This window comes from Ranitomeya variabilis, chromosome 5 (assembly GCF_051348905.1).
Source record: "Ranitomeya variabilis isolate aRanVar5 chromosome 5, aRanVar5.hap1, whole genome shotgun sequence".
NCBI classification, from domain to species: domain Eukaryota; kingdom Metazoa; phylum Chordata; class Amphibia; order Anura; family Dendrobatidae; genus Ranitomeya; species Ranitomeya variabilis.
This window is the reverse complement of record NC_135236.1, coordinates 91,284,523-91,298,191: the sequence shown is the minus strand read 5'-3', so window position 1 is coordinate 91,298,191 and position 13,669 is coordinate 91,284,523. Positions and strand designations below refer to the sequence as shown.

The following is a 13,669-nucleotide window of genomic DNA, read 5'->3' as shown; positions in this document are numbered from 1 at the left end:
ATTGAAAAGAACGTAACGGGTCCGCGCCAGCTCCGGGAAGCGGCGGGACCCAAGAAAGGACTAGAAGCGAGATAGATTGTGCTGAGTGAGAAACGGGATCACGCAAAAAGGAGAAATACCAGTAGGAGTCGTGCTGTAAGATCGAAGCAACATCCTACTGAGGCGCACTACCGGTGGCCGGAACGCCGAGGGAGTAGAATAACATTCAGCTTCAAGCAATACTCCAAACAGCGGCAGGGCAGTCAGTCTCAGGCGGGCTGTCTAACTCAAATCACCTATGAAGTCTTGGGAGGCAATTGCGGGAGAGGGGCGTCTCTAGGGTCCCGGAAGAACTCCAGGCCTATCCGACAAACGGGTGCCGTTCTAACTGTAACATCAGGAAGGGACGGAAGATTAGCAGAACATCATCTAATCGAGTTGTGAGGGAACATCAGAAACAGACACAACAGTTGTGGGGTACTTTCCGTAAGCACAGCAGGGAAGGACTACAACACATAGCGCGAGGGGGAAGGCACAGATTTCCTCCTGTGAAGAGAACTCTGGAGGTGCCATTGGACCGGCCGGACTTGCGCAGCCTGGTGAACCGTATTCTGGACTGAGGACTCAGAGATCTTCAGTAAAGAGGTAAAGAGACTGCAACCTGGTGTCCTCGTTATTTACCGCGACCTGCACCCCACAACTGCACCGCACCACCACCACCATCCACATCTATTACTGTACGCCCCTCAGCAGCAGGGTCACGGACCGGGTCTAGCCACCGTGACAACCCCAGAGCAGAGACTCAGAGGCCCGGTACCGGGTACCCCTCGGCCCTGCGGCAGTGGGGGCGCTACAAGCCTATATCAACAAAATGCGGTGCACGGATTCCGGACTGACAACTGGGCAAACTTTATATTCCAGCATCAGTATCACGAGTAAGAGCATTTAGCTCCAAACGCGTAGGCCCGTGTCCTTTTCTTTTTTCCCTTCCCTCCCAGTTTCCCCAACTTCTCAACAATTAAAAATTATGTTTTAATTTTGCACACCATCGTGGATATTGGAATTTTTCCTCTTGACCAGGGGTGTCAAACTGCATTCCTCGAGGACCTCAAACCATGCGTGTTTTCAAGATTTCCTTCTCATTGCACAAGGTGCTGGAATCATTCTGTGCAGGTGATTAAATGATCACCTGTGCAATACAAGGAAATCCTGAAAACATGACCTGTTTGCAGCCCTTGAGGAATGCAGTTTGACACCCCTGCTCTTGACTCTCTTAAACACTGTGCATGCTTGGCTTGGACGGGCCTTAATAGAGAATGGGGAGTAAGCTGCTGCTAGACATCTCTTTTCGCTCAAAGTGATCGGGAATGAAGATTTAACATCTTCAATCATCTGGACACTTTCATGTACATTAGATGATCGTCTTGTGTGTATAAATCCAAGGGCAGGCCAACATGAATCTAATGCATACTTACAAATAGTGATGAGTGAGTATACTTGTTGCTCGGGTTTTCCCGAGCACACTCGGGTGGTCTCCGAGTATTTGTTAGTGTTCGGAGATTTAGATTTTGTCACTGCAGCTGCATGATTAACGGCTGCTAGACAGGCTGAATACAGATATGAGGAATGCCTGTTTGTTAGGGAATTCCCACATGTACTCAGGCTGTCCAGCAGCCGTAAATCATGCCGCTGAGGCGACGAAAACTAAATCTCCGAGCACTAACAAATACTTGGAGACCACCCGAGCAACGAGTATACTCGCTCATCACTACTTCCAAACACTTCTGTTGGTGTAGGGAGGTAGAAGTCATTCCCCCAACCCTCACATTAATGACTCGTGGCAAACCATTAAATGCTCACTTTGAGGTGGGGTATATTAAAACCATTTTGTTCTAAATTTACCAGGGTTGTGTTTCATAATTTAGGACAATTTTGAAAAATTCAGGACAGTTATCAGTGAAGGTAATGTGTTTGGACAGCTTTAGAGAATTGTGGCATTGCTGGAAAACATTATGTGTCAGTGGTTCTGCCTTAACATTCTGGTCTTACCGTTTTACTAAATCGGTGAGGAATCTCAGAATTGCTCAGACCTATCAAGCCCCCAGGAAAACTGCCCCCAATGCTTGATCATAAGATTAGGCATATCATCTACTACTAGTTTTATCCTCAGTTCTCCGCACCTCAGCTCTGCTAACAAATCACTAGCACCATTTATTAATTTGCACAGTTGCACATAATAACCCTCCATTTGTGATTTATTCTAGAATTGTGCGGTACTTGGTGCTTTTAATGCATTAAATAATGGATCCACACAATGAGGCGCTAACCCTCTTCAATTACTAAACGTATATGCAATCTACGTTAATCTGCAGAGCAGAAAATTGATATAACTAGTAATTATGTATTCGCGCTATATAGTGTAGACCATGCCTCCTGTGGGTCACCTATATTTGCGAACATTCTCACTTTCCTTGAAATTGAGAATATTTATGTAGAGTCTGTGCTGGGTATAATTTGGATCATTATTATTACCATCTATTAGATAATAGGCATCAGAGAATAAAAAAATATCTGTTCAATCTTTGCGGGAAATTGTGCTCAGAGGATAAAAAAGGAGCAAGATCAGCTGAAGTGCTTCAAGGAATGTGGTAAGAAACGGTTAATAAAAAAAGAGGCTTTTTTTTTTCCCTTGGAGACTGGGATAAGAGCCTGAGAAGAGAGGAGGCAGCGCACAGTGTTCCCATTGTCACACAATTACAGGCTCGCACTGTTCGTCTGTCCTCTACTCCATCTCTGGTGACCATGCAGGTAAGATGCGGACCACTGTAGGGTCCTGTGTACGTCTACCTCTACCTTTATCTCATTGACGGTTGTGCCGACAGGTTGCTCTCTGCTCATTTCTTGTCTTCCTTTTTCCATTCATTCCCGGTTTCCTATATATATTTTCACATTCTAATGAAAGATACATGTGGTGCACACTCGGTTCCTCGTCCGGGGGGATCGATTAATGGGATGACTTTCTATTGAATCCATGCGGTGAAGATCAGAGAGATGCAGATTGTCTCCAGCTGTTGTACTTGTTACTCGCCCTTCCAGCACCCACAGACGGAGCGGAGCTGAGCGCCGATGTCCCAATGTTTTATTAGTGGGTTTTATAGGATTGCGCTAATTATATCCAATTATACAGAGTGCGGAGCGCACCACAAAATTCACTTCTGCTGCCTTTTTTGTACTTTGTCGCTCTATAAAAAATAATGTATGATCTTGTGTATTTGTGAATTAGGCTACGACTACACGCCGACTCGTGGCTGCATGACATGCCATTAGAAAATATTCTGCTGACAGTCGTAACTAATAATGGGGAACATCATTACATCGAAATCCGGCCGGGTTGTGATATAGTAATGCAAAATTCTGATCCTATGTTGTACGATTAGTCATGGACTTAGATTTCTGCAACTTGTGCTCCAACAAGGAGCATAAACATCACAACGTCTGACAATTGGTTTCAGAGGACCCCGTCGCCACCAGGCATGGATGCTGCCCACCCACCAGTTAGTGTTTTTACAATATTGTCCAACCACCACTATAAAAAACCATCTCATCAATTGCTCTCTTCAATCCTTACAAGTTATGAACTTGCTGCTTGAGTTTTCTTTAGGGTTTCTCCATAGTGGGCTAGGAACAGCGTTAATTGTATGTTCAGAACCAGTTTTTTCTTGGATGAGAGACTTCATTATTAGTGATGAGCGAATATACTCGTGATTTCCCGAGCACGCTTGGGTGAGCACGCTTGGGTGATCTCCGAGTATTTATGACTGCTCGGAGATTTCGTTTTCGTCGTGGCAGCTGAATGATTTACAGCTACTAGCCAGGCTGAGTACATGTGGGGGTTGCCTCGTTGCTAGGGAATCCCCACATGTAATCAAGCTGGCTAACAGCCGCAAATCATCCATCTGCCGCGATGAAAACTAAATCTCCGAGCAGTCATAAATACTCGGAGGACACCAGAGCGTGCTCAGAAAAACCCGTGCAACGAGTACACTCACTCATCACTAATAATCACTATTCATTAGTATTAAAAGTTCACCTGTTCCTCATGGGACATAGATGAAGGATACTGGTCAAGACATGTTCAGCATGGAGGCTCAGTGGTTAAGTGTTTCTACCATTCAAATCTGGGATCCTGAGTTTTCCCTGTTTGCTTATACTCCAAAAAAATACTGATAGGTTAATGGTCTTCCTATGATATTTATCCTAGGATATATTTCCTTGTATTGTAGAAGGAGATTGTGTGTTATCTCTGTACAGCGCTGCAGAATATATTGGTGCTTTGTAAGGTATAGAGGTGTTTTATGGAGATTCTGATTGGCCAAAAATGAATGAAAAAAAATGCCAATAATAATTAATGTAGCAAAAGTATAATAATAATACATAATCTAGACATACAGCTGTCCATTGGGCAGATAGCAGAGCAGCTCGGAGGTTCAGTGGTTAAGCATTTCTCACCTGTAACACTAGGCTCCTGGGTTCTCCCTCTTAGCGTATACTTCACAAAAAGTGATAGATTTACTTGCTTCCTCTGAAATGTATTCTAGAGTATGTTTCTTCTACTGTATTATAACATGAGATTGTAGGAGGCATTTGTGCACAGCGCTGTGTGCATGATATATTGGTACATGATTAAAAATATAGCTGCTTTATGGAGATTCTGAGCGACCAGTACATTAATTATTAATTTATAATAATTATTAATATATTTAATAATATATAAAGTTTTTAATCAGGTTAAAAACAGACCTAGGTCCATCAAGTTCAACCTTTCTCTACCATTTATACATTTTGTCAGTAAAATTATCTATAACTCACAATGTTCTGTGTATTGAGGAAATCCTCCGGCCCTTGTATAAAAGCTGTCATAGTGTCTGCTATTACTTCCTCTTGTGGTCGGCATTCCACAGTCTGACTGCTCTAACTGTAAAGAACCCTTTCCTATTTAGCTTCCGGAATGGCCTTTCTTCCACCCGTAATTAGCACCCCCTGGTCCTTAGTAGGGTCTTTGGACAGAATAAGTCATGATTTAATCATTTAGAAATTAGATAATGAGCCTCAATAAAAACTGAGATTGTGAGTGATGACAATCTTTGTCAGGTGGTGAGTAAAGCTTGATTTAAGGGCTGCCAACCTGGGCACTTGCTCAAGGCTTCTATTTACTAGGGGCCCCTAAGGATAGAAACCTCAAGAGCAAACTAAAATCACTCAGTGTTATTTAGCAGACTGTGATGGTATTATTGGGAATCTATTTGCAGTATGATGTAGGAACAATGTGGTAGTATTCTGTGTGCTCTTTATGTGTCCGCCGTGTGTGGCACTATTATTTTGGTGCTATATGCTACCTAAAATTATAAGAACAGTTACAAACAATGGCAAACAGGAGCCTTTCTATGTTTGTTCCTCCAGGTGTTTGATCACTACAGGCAGGGGAGGGTTTCTTAAATGATACATGTTACTCAATGTAAATGTTATTACAGATTTATTTTGGTGAATTAAACACACATCTGAATATCAAAACTGTCACTTAAAGGGAATCTTTCATTAAATCTTTGCTATTTAATCTGTGAGCAATATAATATAGGGCATGAGAGCCTGATTGCAGGGATGTGTCACTTATTAGGCTATGTGTTGTAGTGTCAATACAATCAGTATTTTATCAGCAGAAGATTATCACTACATGTCTTGTGCAGCCCAGTCAGGCTAATCTGTGTAGCCCCGCCCCCACCACTGATTGGCAGCTCACTGACAATTCATAGTGTACACAGGGAGCTGCCAATCAGGGCTGTGGGCGGGGTTATAGAGAGCATGTAGTGTTTACTCTGCTACATCTACATCAGGCAAACAAGGATACTATCAAAACTGCACCAAGCAGCCTAGTAAGTGATAAATCACTGGAATCACTATATTATGCTTCTCTGAGATTATATAGCAAAAATCTGCTGACACATTCCCTTTAACTGAGAACAAAACTTTCTATCTTGTACCCAACCCATCCTTCAGACCATTCTTTCTGAGTGGCTGCCATGTGACGCTACATTTCTGACCACTGCAGGGGAAATGTCTGTCCGAAAGCCCCCCCACCATTATCACCATCAACACTAACGGATCACCTGGCAGACTTCCACTTCTATGGGTATCTCAGTATGTATCTATCATACGTACGCTAGACTATAATACTATATTGTTTCTTCATACTAAATACTGTATATATGTAAATGAAAAAAAGAAAGTGGAGTTGCACCAGTCTTACAAAATGTGGGTGCGGTCCTCCAAATCCACGGGCAAATGGATAATGATAAATTATGGGAGAAAGAGACTCCAAAAACAGCAAAAAACATGAAATACCAGTAAATGTATTCCATGCCAAAGGTACGCAACATTTCAGCTCAAGGTGTGAGCGTTTCTCAATTCATTTTTTATTACGCTTTTGGCTATGTTTGGAGTGTGATCGCTCTTTCTTCTTTAAATATATATATATAATACATATTCCACAAAATTGAAATTGTAACACTAAGAAGAAAAGGTAATTGAGTTATAGACATGACAGGATCAATAGATATGTTAAAGAGAATCTGTCACCAGGATTTTGCTAGGTAATCTGAGAGCAGCAGAATGTAGGGACAGATACCCTGATTCTAGCTATCTGACCCTTACTTTACTGGATGCTGCAGTTTAAAAAAAAATCACTGTTTTATCAGCAAGAGATATCACTAGAGGACTAGTTGTCTCCTGCCATGTAGTCCACATACTCCGTGTGACCACTGATTGGCAGCTCTGCGTGACAACTGATTGGCAGTTTTTCTGCCTATGCACAGTGTACACAGAAAGCTGCCAATTAGTGTTGTGGGCGGGGTTATACAGAGCTCAGCATCAGAGAACTGGTAGATTTGCATCAGAGAAAACATGGATTTTATCAAAATGACAGCAGGCAGCTCGGTAAGTAACACATCACTGGGAATCAGGGTCTCTGGGCCTACATCATGCTGCTCTAAGATTACATAGCAAAAACCTGGTGACAAGTTCCCTTTAATGATATGTAAATGATAAAAGAATGGAAACAATTGCTGTCATATCACACATGTCGTTGTGTAGCCGTAGCCTAAAGGTGGCATCCACGACACATAAGTGACAGGGACAATTTCTAACAAGCAATCTGGTAGATTTAGGAGACAGATTCTGTGTGCTCTGCACGGAATTTCTATTTCCATTCACTTCGTCACTGACTTTAAAAGTAAAAATCTATCTTTTTATTTTACTTCGTATATATTTGTATTTGACTATTGTGTTCTTGTTCTGTAGATTGTTTTGTAATAAGTCAATGAAAATTTGATATTCAAGAAAATGGTATAGTGCCATATAAACTAGAATTTGTGCTCTTATCATTGGAGGATAATAAGTGATTTTTCACGAGTTGCAAAGGAACAGGGATTGTTCCAAATCAGATACCGGACACTGGTCAATGCAAGGATGGAGCAGGGAGCCATCAGTTCCATCATCCACCATTCAGCTTGTGCTTCAGAGAACACAGCAGGCACGATCACATCACTTCATCATGACAGATGTGCAGAGCCTCAGTACACTACACATAAGAGCAGCACATGGGGGAATGGGGTTAGGCGAGTAGTTTTATTCTAATTGTGGGAACATCATACTATGTGGAGGGCTTTGTGGGGATATCGGACTGTGTGGGGACATCATAATATGTGATAGGCTTTGCAGGGACATCATATAATATGGGGGGCTGTGTAAGGACATCATACTGCATGACGGACCATGTGGGAACATCATACAGCATGGAGGGCTATCATACTTAGTGGGGGACTATTTGGGGACCTCATACTGTGAAGGGGGCTGTGTGCCGATATCATTCTGCATGGGGGTTATGTGGAGACATCTTACTGCATGATGCGCTTTCTAAGCACATCATAGTGTGTGGGAAGCTATGTGGGGACATCATACTGAATGGGGGACTTTTTGGAAACATCATACTGCATAAGAGGCTGTGTGGGGATATCACACTGCATGGGGGATATGTGGAGACATTATACCGCATGAGGGGGCTATTTAGGGACTTCATACTGTATAAGGAGCCTGGTGGGGACAGCATACTTTGTTGGAGCTCTGTGGGGACATTATACTGTGTGGCAATCATCATACTCTATGAGAGAATTTATGGGTACATCATAATGTATGGAGACATCGTACTCTATGAGGAGTTTTGACGAGACATCATTATATGTGAAGAGGTTTTGTCGATACACATCACACTGTTTGAGGGTCTGTATTGGGACATTATACTATGTGGGGAGCTGTTTGAGGACATCATACCATATGGGGGTACTGTGGGGGCATCATATTGTATTGCTAAAGGTAAGCAAGTGGCAGAAATCATACTTTATGGGGACATCATACTGTGTGGGGGAACATTATACTGTTTGGGATGTTCTGTGGGCACATCATTGGGGGCTATGTAGAGTCATCATAATTTTTAAGGGGCTGTATGGGAAAATTATACCGTGGGAGCATCATATTGTTTGCTACAGGTAAGAATACAATGCCTGTCACAGTAGTCCCTATTATAACATGTATTATCAGCAGCAAGTCTGCGGACTTAATTCTGCTCAATACTCTAATGCTGGCCAGCTGTCATTCAGTGCGGAGGCACGTTACAGCCACTGGCCACTGTTCTCTATACACAGAGAGTGGTGACTAAAACCATGCTAGTGCCACCCCTGTGAGTAAAAGAGCGAGCCTGCCGGGAGGAATAAAGTATATTTCCTCCAAGCAATGCGGCTCTCATGGGGGGGCGCCGTGAGGTGTCAGAATGCTATTAGCCTGCAGATTAACCCCATACATGCAGGCTTATAGCCTAATTTTACATAACAGGTTCTCTTTAAGTGATAAAAATGTAAAACAATAATAATAATAATCAGAATTAAGTTTGGCCTGTTTGTTCGGTCCTCCACAACAGTCTTTGTCGTTCAGTTGGGAAAAATGTACAAAATTAGTAGCCCACCTGTCACGGGGTTACAGCGACAGACAAGAGCCAGAAGACCGCAGCCTCTGGTGGCTCCTACTCCGCTGCTGAGAAGAAGTATTTCTCCAGTGTATTAAACGGGTTTATTTCTTCCAGCAGAACAGGGGTTAATCGGCCATGTTGGAAATTCCTGCGTTCAGCTGTACTCGGTTAGCCACTCCTTTTTCTCTATAAAATCTTGGCTCAATAACCAAGTCCTCGTCTGAGGTAGCAATTGCTGCAAAGACATAGGAGTGGGAGAAGTTGGTTTTGAGAAGCAGTGCTGGAGGAGTTTATTAGCGACTGTTTTCTGGTTTGTACGCTTGGTAATTCCTTATCCTTCCCTGTTTTGCTTTCTTACCACTTTCTACACACCTTGGTGAATACCTCTGTATATGTGAGTGTATATTTTAGTGTGTGTGAAGTTTTCAGTCTATCCTTGTCTCTGTTACCCTGTCGGTCGGGTTGGTGTACTGCGGTGCACAGTAGCACCCCCTCTTCCCTGGGTGGGGGAAGGGGACAGATGTAGAGTGAATCTAGGAGATAAGGCAAGTGCGGAGGCCCCGGCGTCTTCACCATCTGGAGTATCCCGGGGAACAGGGTGAGTTAGGGGACCCCCTAGTGCTAGGGTCAGGAAAGAAGCCCCTGGTCCCAGGTCACTCACCAGTCCTATCGTGACACCACCCCTGTTTTAAACTGTAAAAAACTGCATTATTTCCCCTCTGTATACCCTGTTGCTGCAATGCAGCCACTCCATTTATTCCCGCACACATACTTAGTGTTGACAGCTCATCCAACAATCGCTGGGCTCAGTGGTCACTGATGGACAGGACATAATCAATACCTATTTGTTTCTCACGAACAAAGTTTATTTTAGTCAACATTTTAAACCATAGATACTGGAATATTAATCAATTCCACAATTGAATGTGTTTGAAAAACATTGTTTCTGTGCTGATAATAAGTGTGCCACTGATTTACCACATCTCCTGGGCAGGGAAGGAAGCAAAAGAGAGTACACAGACAGGACAGCAGGAGATCGCAGCTGATTCTTTCTTTGAGGTAAAACATTGCTTAAAAACAGGCAGTGAAATGTTTTACCTCACAAAAAGAAATCAGCTGTTATCCTGTGCTGTCCTGTCTGTGTACTCTCTTTTGCTTCCTTCCCTACCCAGGACCTGTGGGATGATCAGACCATGTCCCTGTACATCAGACATGGCCATTACACGGTAAACATCAGGGACACATTAATAAGACTATCTCAGCACAGGAACATTTTTTTTAACACGTCCAATAGGGGAACTTATTTTTATTCCAATATCTATTAATTAAAATGTACTTTGTTCTTGGGAAAACCTCTTTAAAGTTTTATCTGGGACCATATTATTTTTTTTACTATGAGCCTAAGAACTAACTGGCAGGTGGTTGCTAACTACCTACCTGTTCTGCCCACCGCCGATCTCTGTCAGTTCAGAGCGGTCTCAGACTGCTTCTGCCGACAGTTCTATGGATTCTGCTGACATCACGCCAACAAATCAGCTGCTTCTTTTCTGCTCTTCTCTGTGGACAGGGCATAACTATCATTGTAATGCTGATTCACAGTGAGCTCCCCACTGCTGAACTGCCGTAAGCCAGCTGTCAATGAGTATTATGCCATCAGTTATACCCCCATCGACAGAAAATGTAAGAGGAAGAGCTGCTCTGTTGACGTCACCGGTAGAAGCAGTCCATAACCGTTCAAAGCTGGAACTGGGTGGAACAGGCAGGTAGTTAACAACTACTTGCCTGTTAGTTAGGTCCATAGTAAAAAAAAATTAGATAGTCCCATAAAACCCCTTTAAGTTCATCACAGCTGGGTGACATATGCTAGACACTGCGCATGCACCCAAGCTTTCAAAGGGAGAACTCAGAGGCCATATTATTTAAGATAATGTATTCCTACCTTAGTGGTGTCTATTGGGAAATGCCTATGGTATAGCTGTAGTTCCTGCACCTCTGGGAAATGGTCCTATGGCTTCAGGACAAAGTACATCTGAGAAAATTGTACAAAATTCAACACCAAATGCTAATCTTAACCCATGACTTTATTACTCAGCTCCAGAAAATGTAGCATCTAAATTTACTTATTCTATGGCCAAGTTCAGACAAGCATATTACAGTAGCATTTGGCTGCCTGAATTATGGATGCAAAGCCCAACCCGTTCAGGGATCTAGGGATCTATGAAGCTGTCAGCTGAAGTTCTTTAACCCTCATTTGGTCTGGTACTTGCATCTATAATACAGGCTCACAAATGGCTCCATAATGCTCTCGTCTGAAACTGGCCAAAGTGGAATTTTTTTTATATTTGGGAGCTACAGAGAATCATGTCACCATGCATAAAATCTACACTAAAAGCACTCAGAAAGTAGAATAAAGTATATTTAGCATTTTTGCCAGTAGGTTTGTAATTTACAACTTGGCCCAGAAGTAACCTCATAAATGGAAAATTACAGTCTACCTCTCACCATATTGCTCTGACCAAAAGTGCATGGAAATCATTTGTGTAGTCTCCGAGCCTCCGCCACCCCCTCGCTCTCATTTACCCTTCTTTGAATCCCCAAGTTGACCTCATTTGCCAGTGTTTATCTTCCTCCATGGCTTACTCTCTCACTTTCTTCCTTTTCTCATTGTTCATCAAAGGTTATTTTTTTATCTTGCATGAAGAGGGAAGTTATTTTAAAGGCTTTGATGAGTAAGCTGCATAGAATAAGATAATAAGTCGTATTTATCCTGCGAGAGATAAATTAAAACCTTTGATGAATAGACCCAATTCTCTCAATCTCTCGTGCATGCTCGCTCCATTTCTTCTCTTTGTGTCTTTTGTTGAGTGGGACATTGCATATCAGCGAGTTCGTGCCCCATTTAAGTAAGATCAAACCTTCTTATAAAGTGGTTGCATATGAATAGGAAACAAAATTTTATATATTTTTTTTTCCCTGGGATCAGTGCCACTCTTGCCCAACGGGCTTTGTCTTGTATTGCTGTTCAGGGCAATTCGAAAGAGTGAATGGTCAGTTGTGCAGATTCAGTCAGGCACTTATAATACAATATGCTTGTTCTTGAAGTGTACCTTATAATAAACAAATATGTAGTTAGTTTCTGTATCAGATTGACTAATATCATGGGGATTCTAGAGGTGAACCAATCTTTTGAAGTTTGAACTCACCGGCTTCGCCGGTTAATAAATTCACTGTGAATCTCAATATTGCACAACCTCAAATTGTCATGAAAATAGTTGTGTAATGGAAAGATTTTTAAAGAAATGCTATTATGGTGCTGTAACTGCAGTATATCACAGATCAATTAATTCATAGTTATATATGTTACACAACTATGCAGGTCCAGCACCTCCCCATTTCACTTGAATCTTTCGATCACTTAGTATTCCCTTTTCTATCTCTATGTGGAATGAGCTGTGCGCTCTGAAGTCCTATCACTAGACTGAAAAATACTAAAATGGCTATGCTTGGTCGGCCCTCATCTTCTATACTGGCTATGATAGTACCCCATGATTTGCTGAGTTGACCAAGTGCTAAGTTTACATATGTTGAATTCAGCTGTTAAAAGAATGCTTATCGGCTACATGCCAGCGAAACAGCGTTCGTTTAATGGCATGGTTAGGAAATGCCTCAATTTTTCAGACAAAACTGCATGGAAAAACAACCCCCACAAATACACAGCAAATAATGTGTGCAAATGCCTTAATTTACTACCAAGTCATGGAGTAACCACCACTTGGAGCTGGGTTACACAGGACCCACTGAGATGAACCCTCATTGTAAGCTACTCCATAACTAATAAGCAATCACTTGAGCAATATGTTCCTTTGTAATCAACTACTAGTTAAAAAAATAAGCTTAAGCTCCTTAACTTTTCTGACTTCAAAAAGTGGTAGCATTTTGCTAAGCCAGACTGACAACCAGTAAACCCATGGATCCTGAGACTAATTAGGCCAGAAAGTAGGTTTAGTTATGCAGCCACTTCAAGTTCTCCACTGAACAATGCCCCTCCTGGCCATCTGCTTTGCAGGGCACTAGAGTACGAGAGCTGGACCTTCACCAATCATAAAGTAATAGCATATTTTTGTAATATACCAACATTTTATGAAGTCGGAAAACTCCTTTAAAGAAGTATTTCATCTTCCTAAAATATTATGGATAGTGCAATAACGTCATGACTGGTAGAGCAGCCTAAAGACACATCCTCGGAGAATCCTGTGAGCAATGCTCTCCTGGTAAGGACTATAAAAATTACCACTAAATGAAAGGCCCATATCTCTGGAACCGTAAGTCAGATTATCAAAACAAAAAAAAGAAATACAGAGGGAAGCAATGTGGTGATGGCGTTTCCTAGAAATATGGCATCACTTTCAATGTTGGGAGCACCAATTTTGAAAAACCCATACAAACAAAGTACAGACATTCATATGTACAATAGATGGTGTTTAAATGCCCAGAAACATAAAAGCTTGCAAAAATTGACAATTTTCATCATTTTAAACTACACAAGAATATTGTCTCCCAGATATGTTATCTGTCAGGTAGGATGTTTTTATGATTGTCAGCTAAATGATTGGCCAA

General features: G+C 42.0%; 1 protein-coding gene across 2 annotated transcripts in view; it reads left to right on the top strand.

Annotated features, from left to right (window-relative positions):
* The first annotated feature begins 2,681 nt into the window (after positions 1-2,681).
* Positions 2,682-13,669, top strand: part of KCNIP3 (potassium voltage-gated channel interacting protein 3) — a 238,446-nt gene continuing 227,458 nt past the window's right edge. For both annotated transcript variants that reach the window (XM_077262947.1, XM_077262946.1), the window contains exon 1: positions 2,682-2,787. In XM_077262947.1, the coding sequence (XP_077119062.1) occupies positions 2,782-2,787 (6 nt within the window). In that variant the 5' untranslated portion in view covers positions 2,682-2,781. The remainder of the gene's footprint in view (positions 2,788-13,669) is intronic.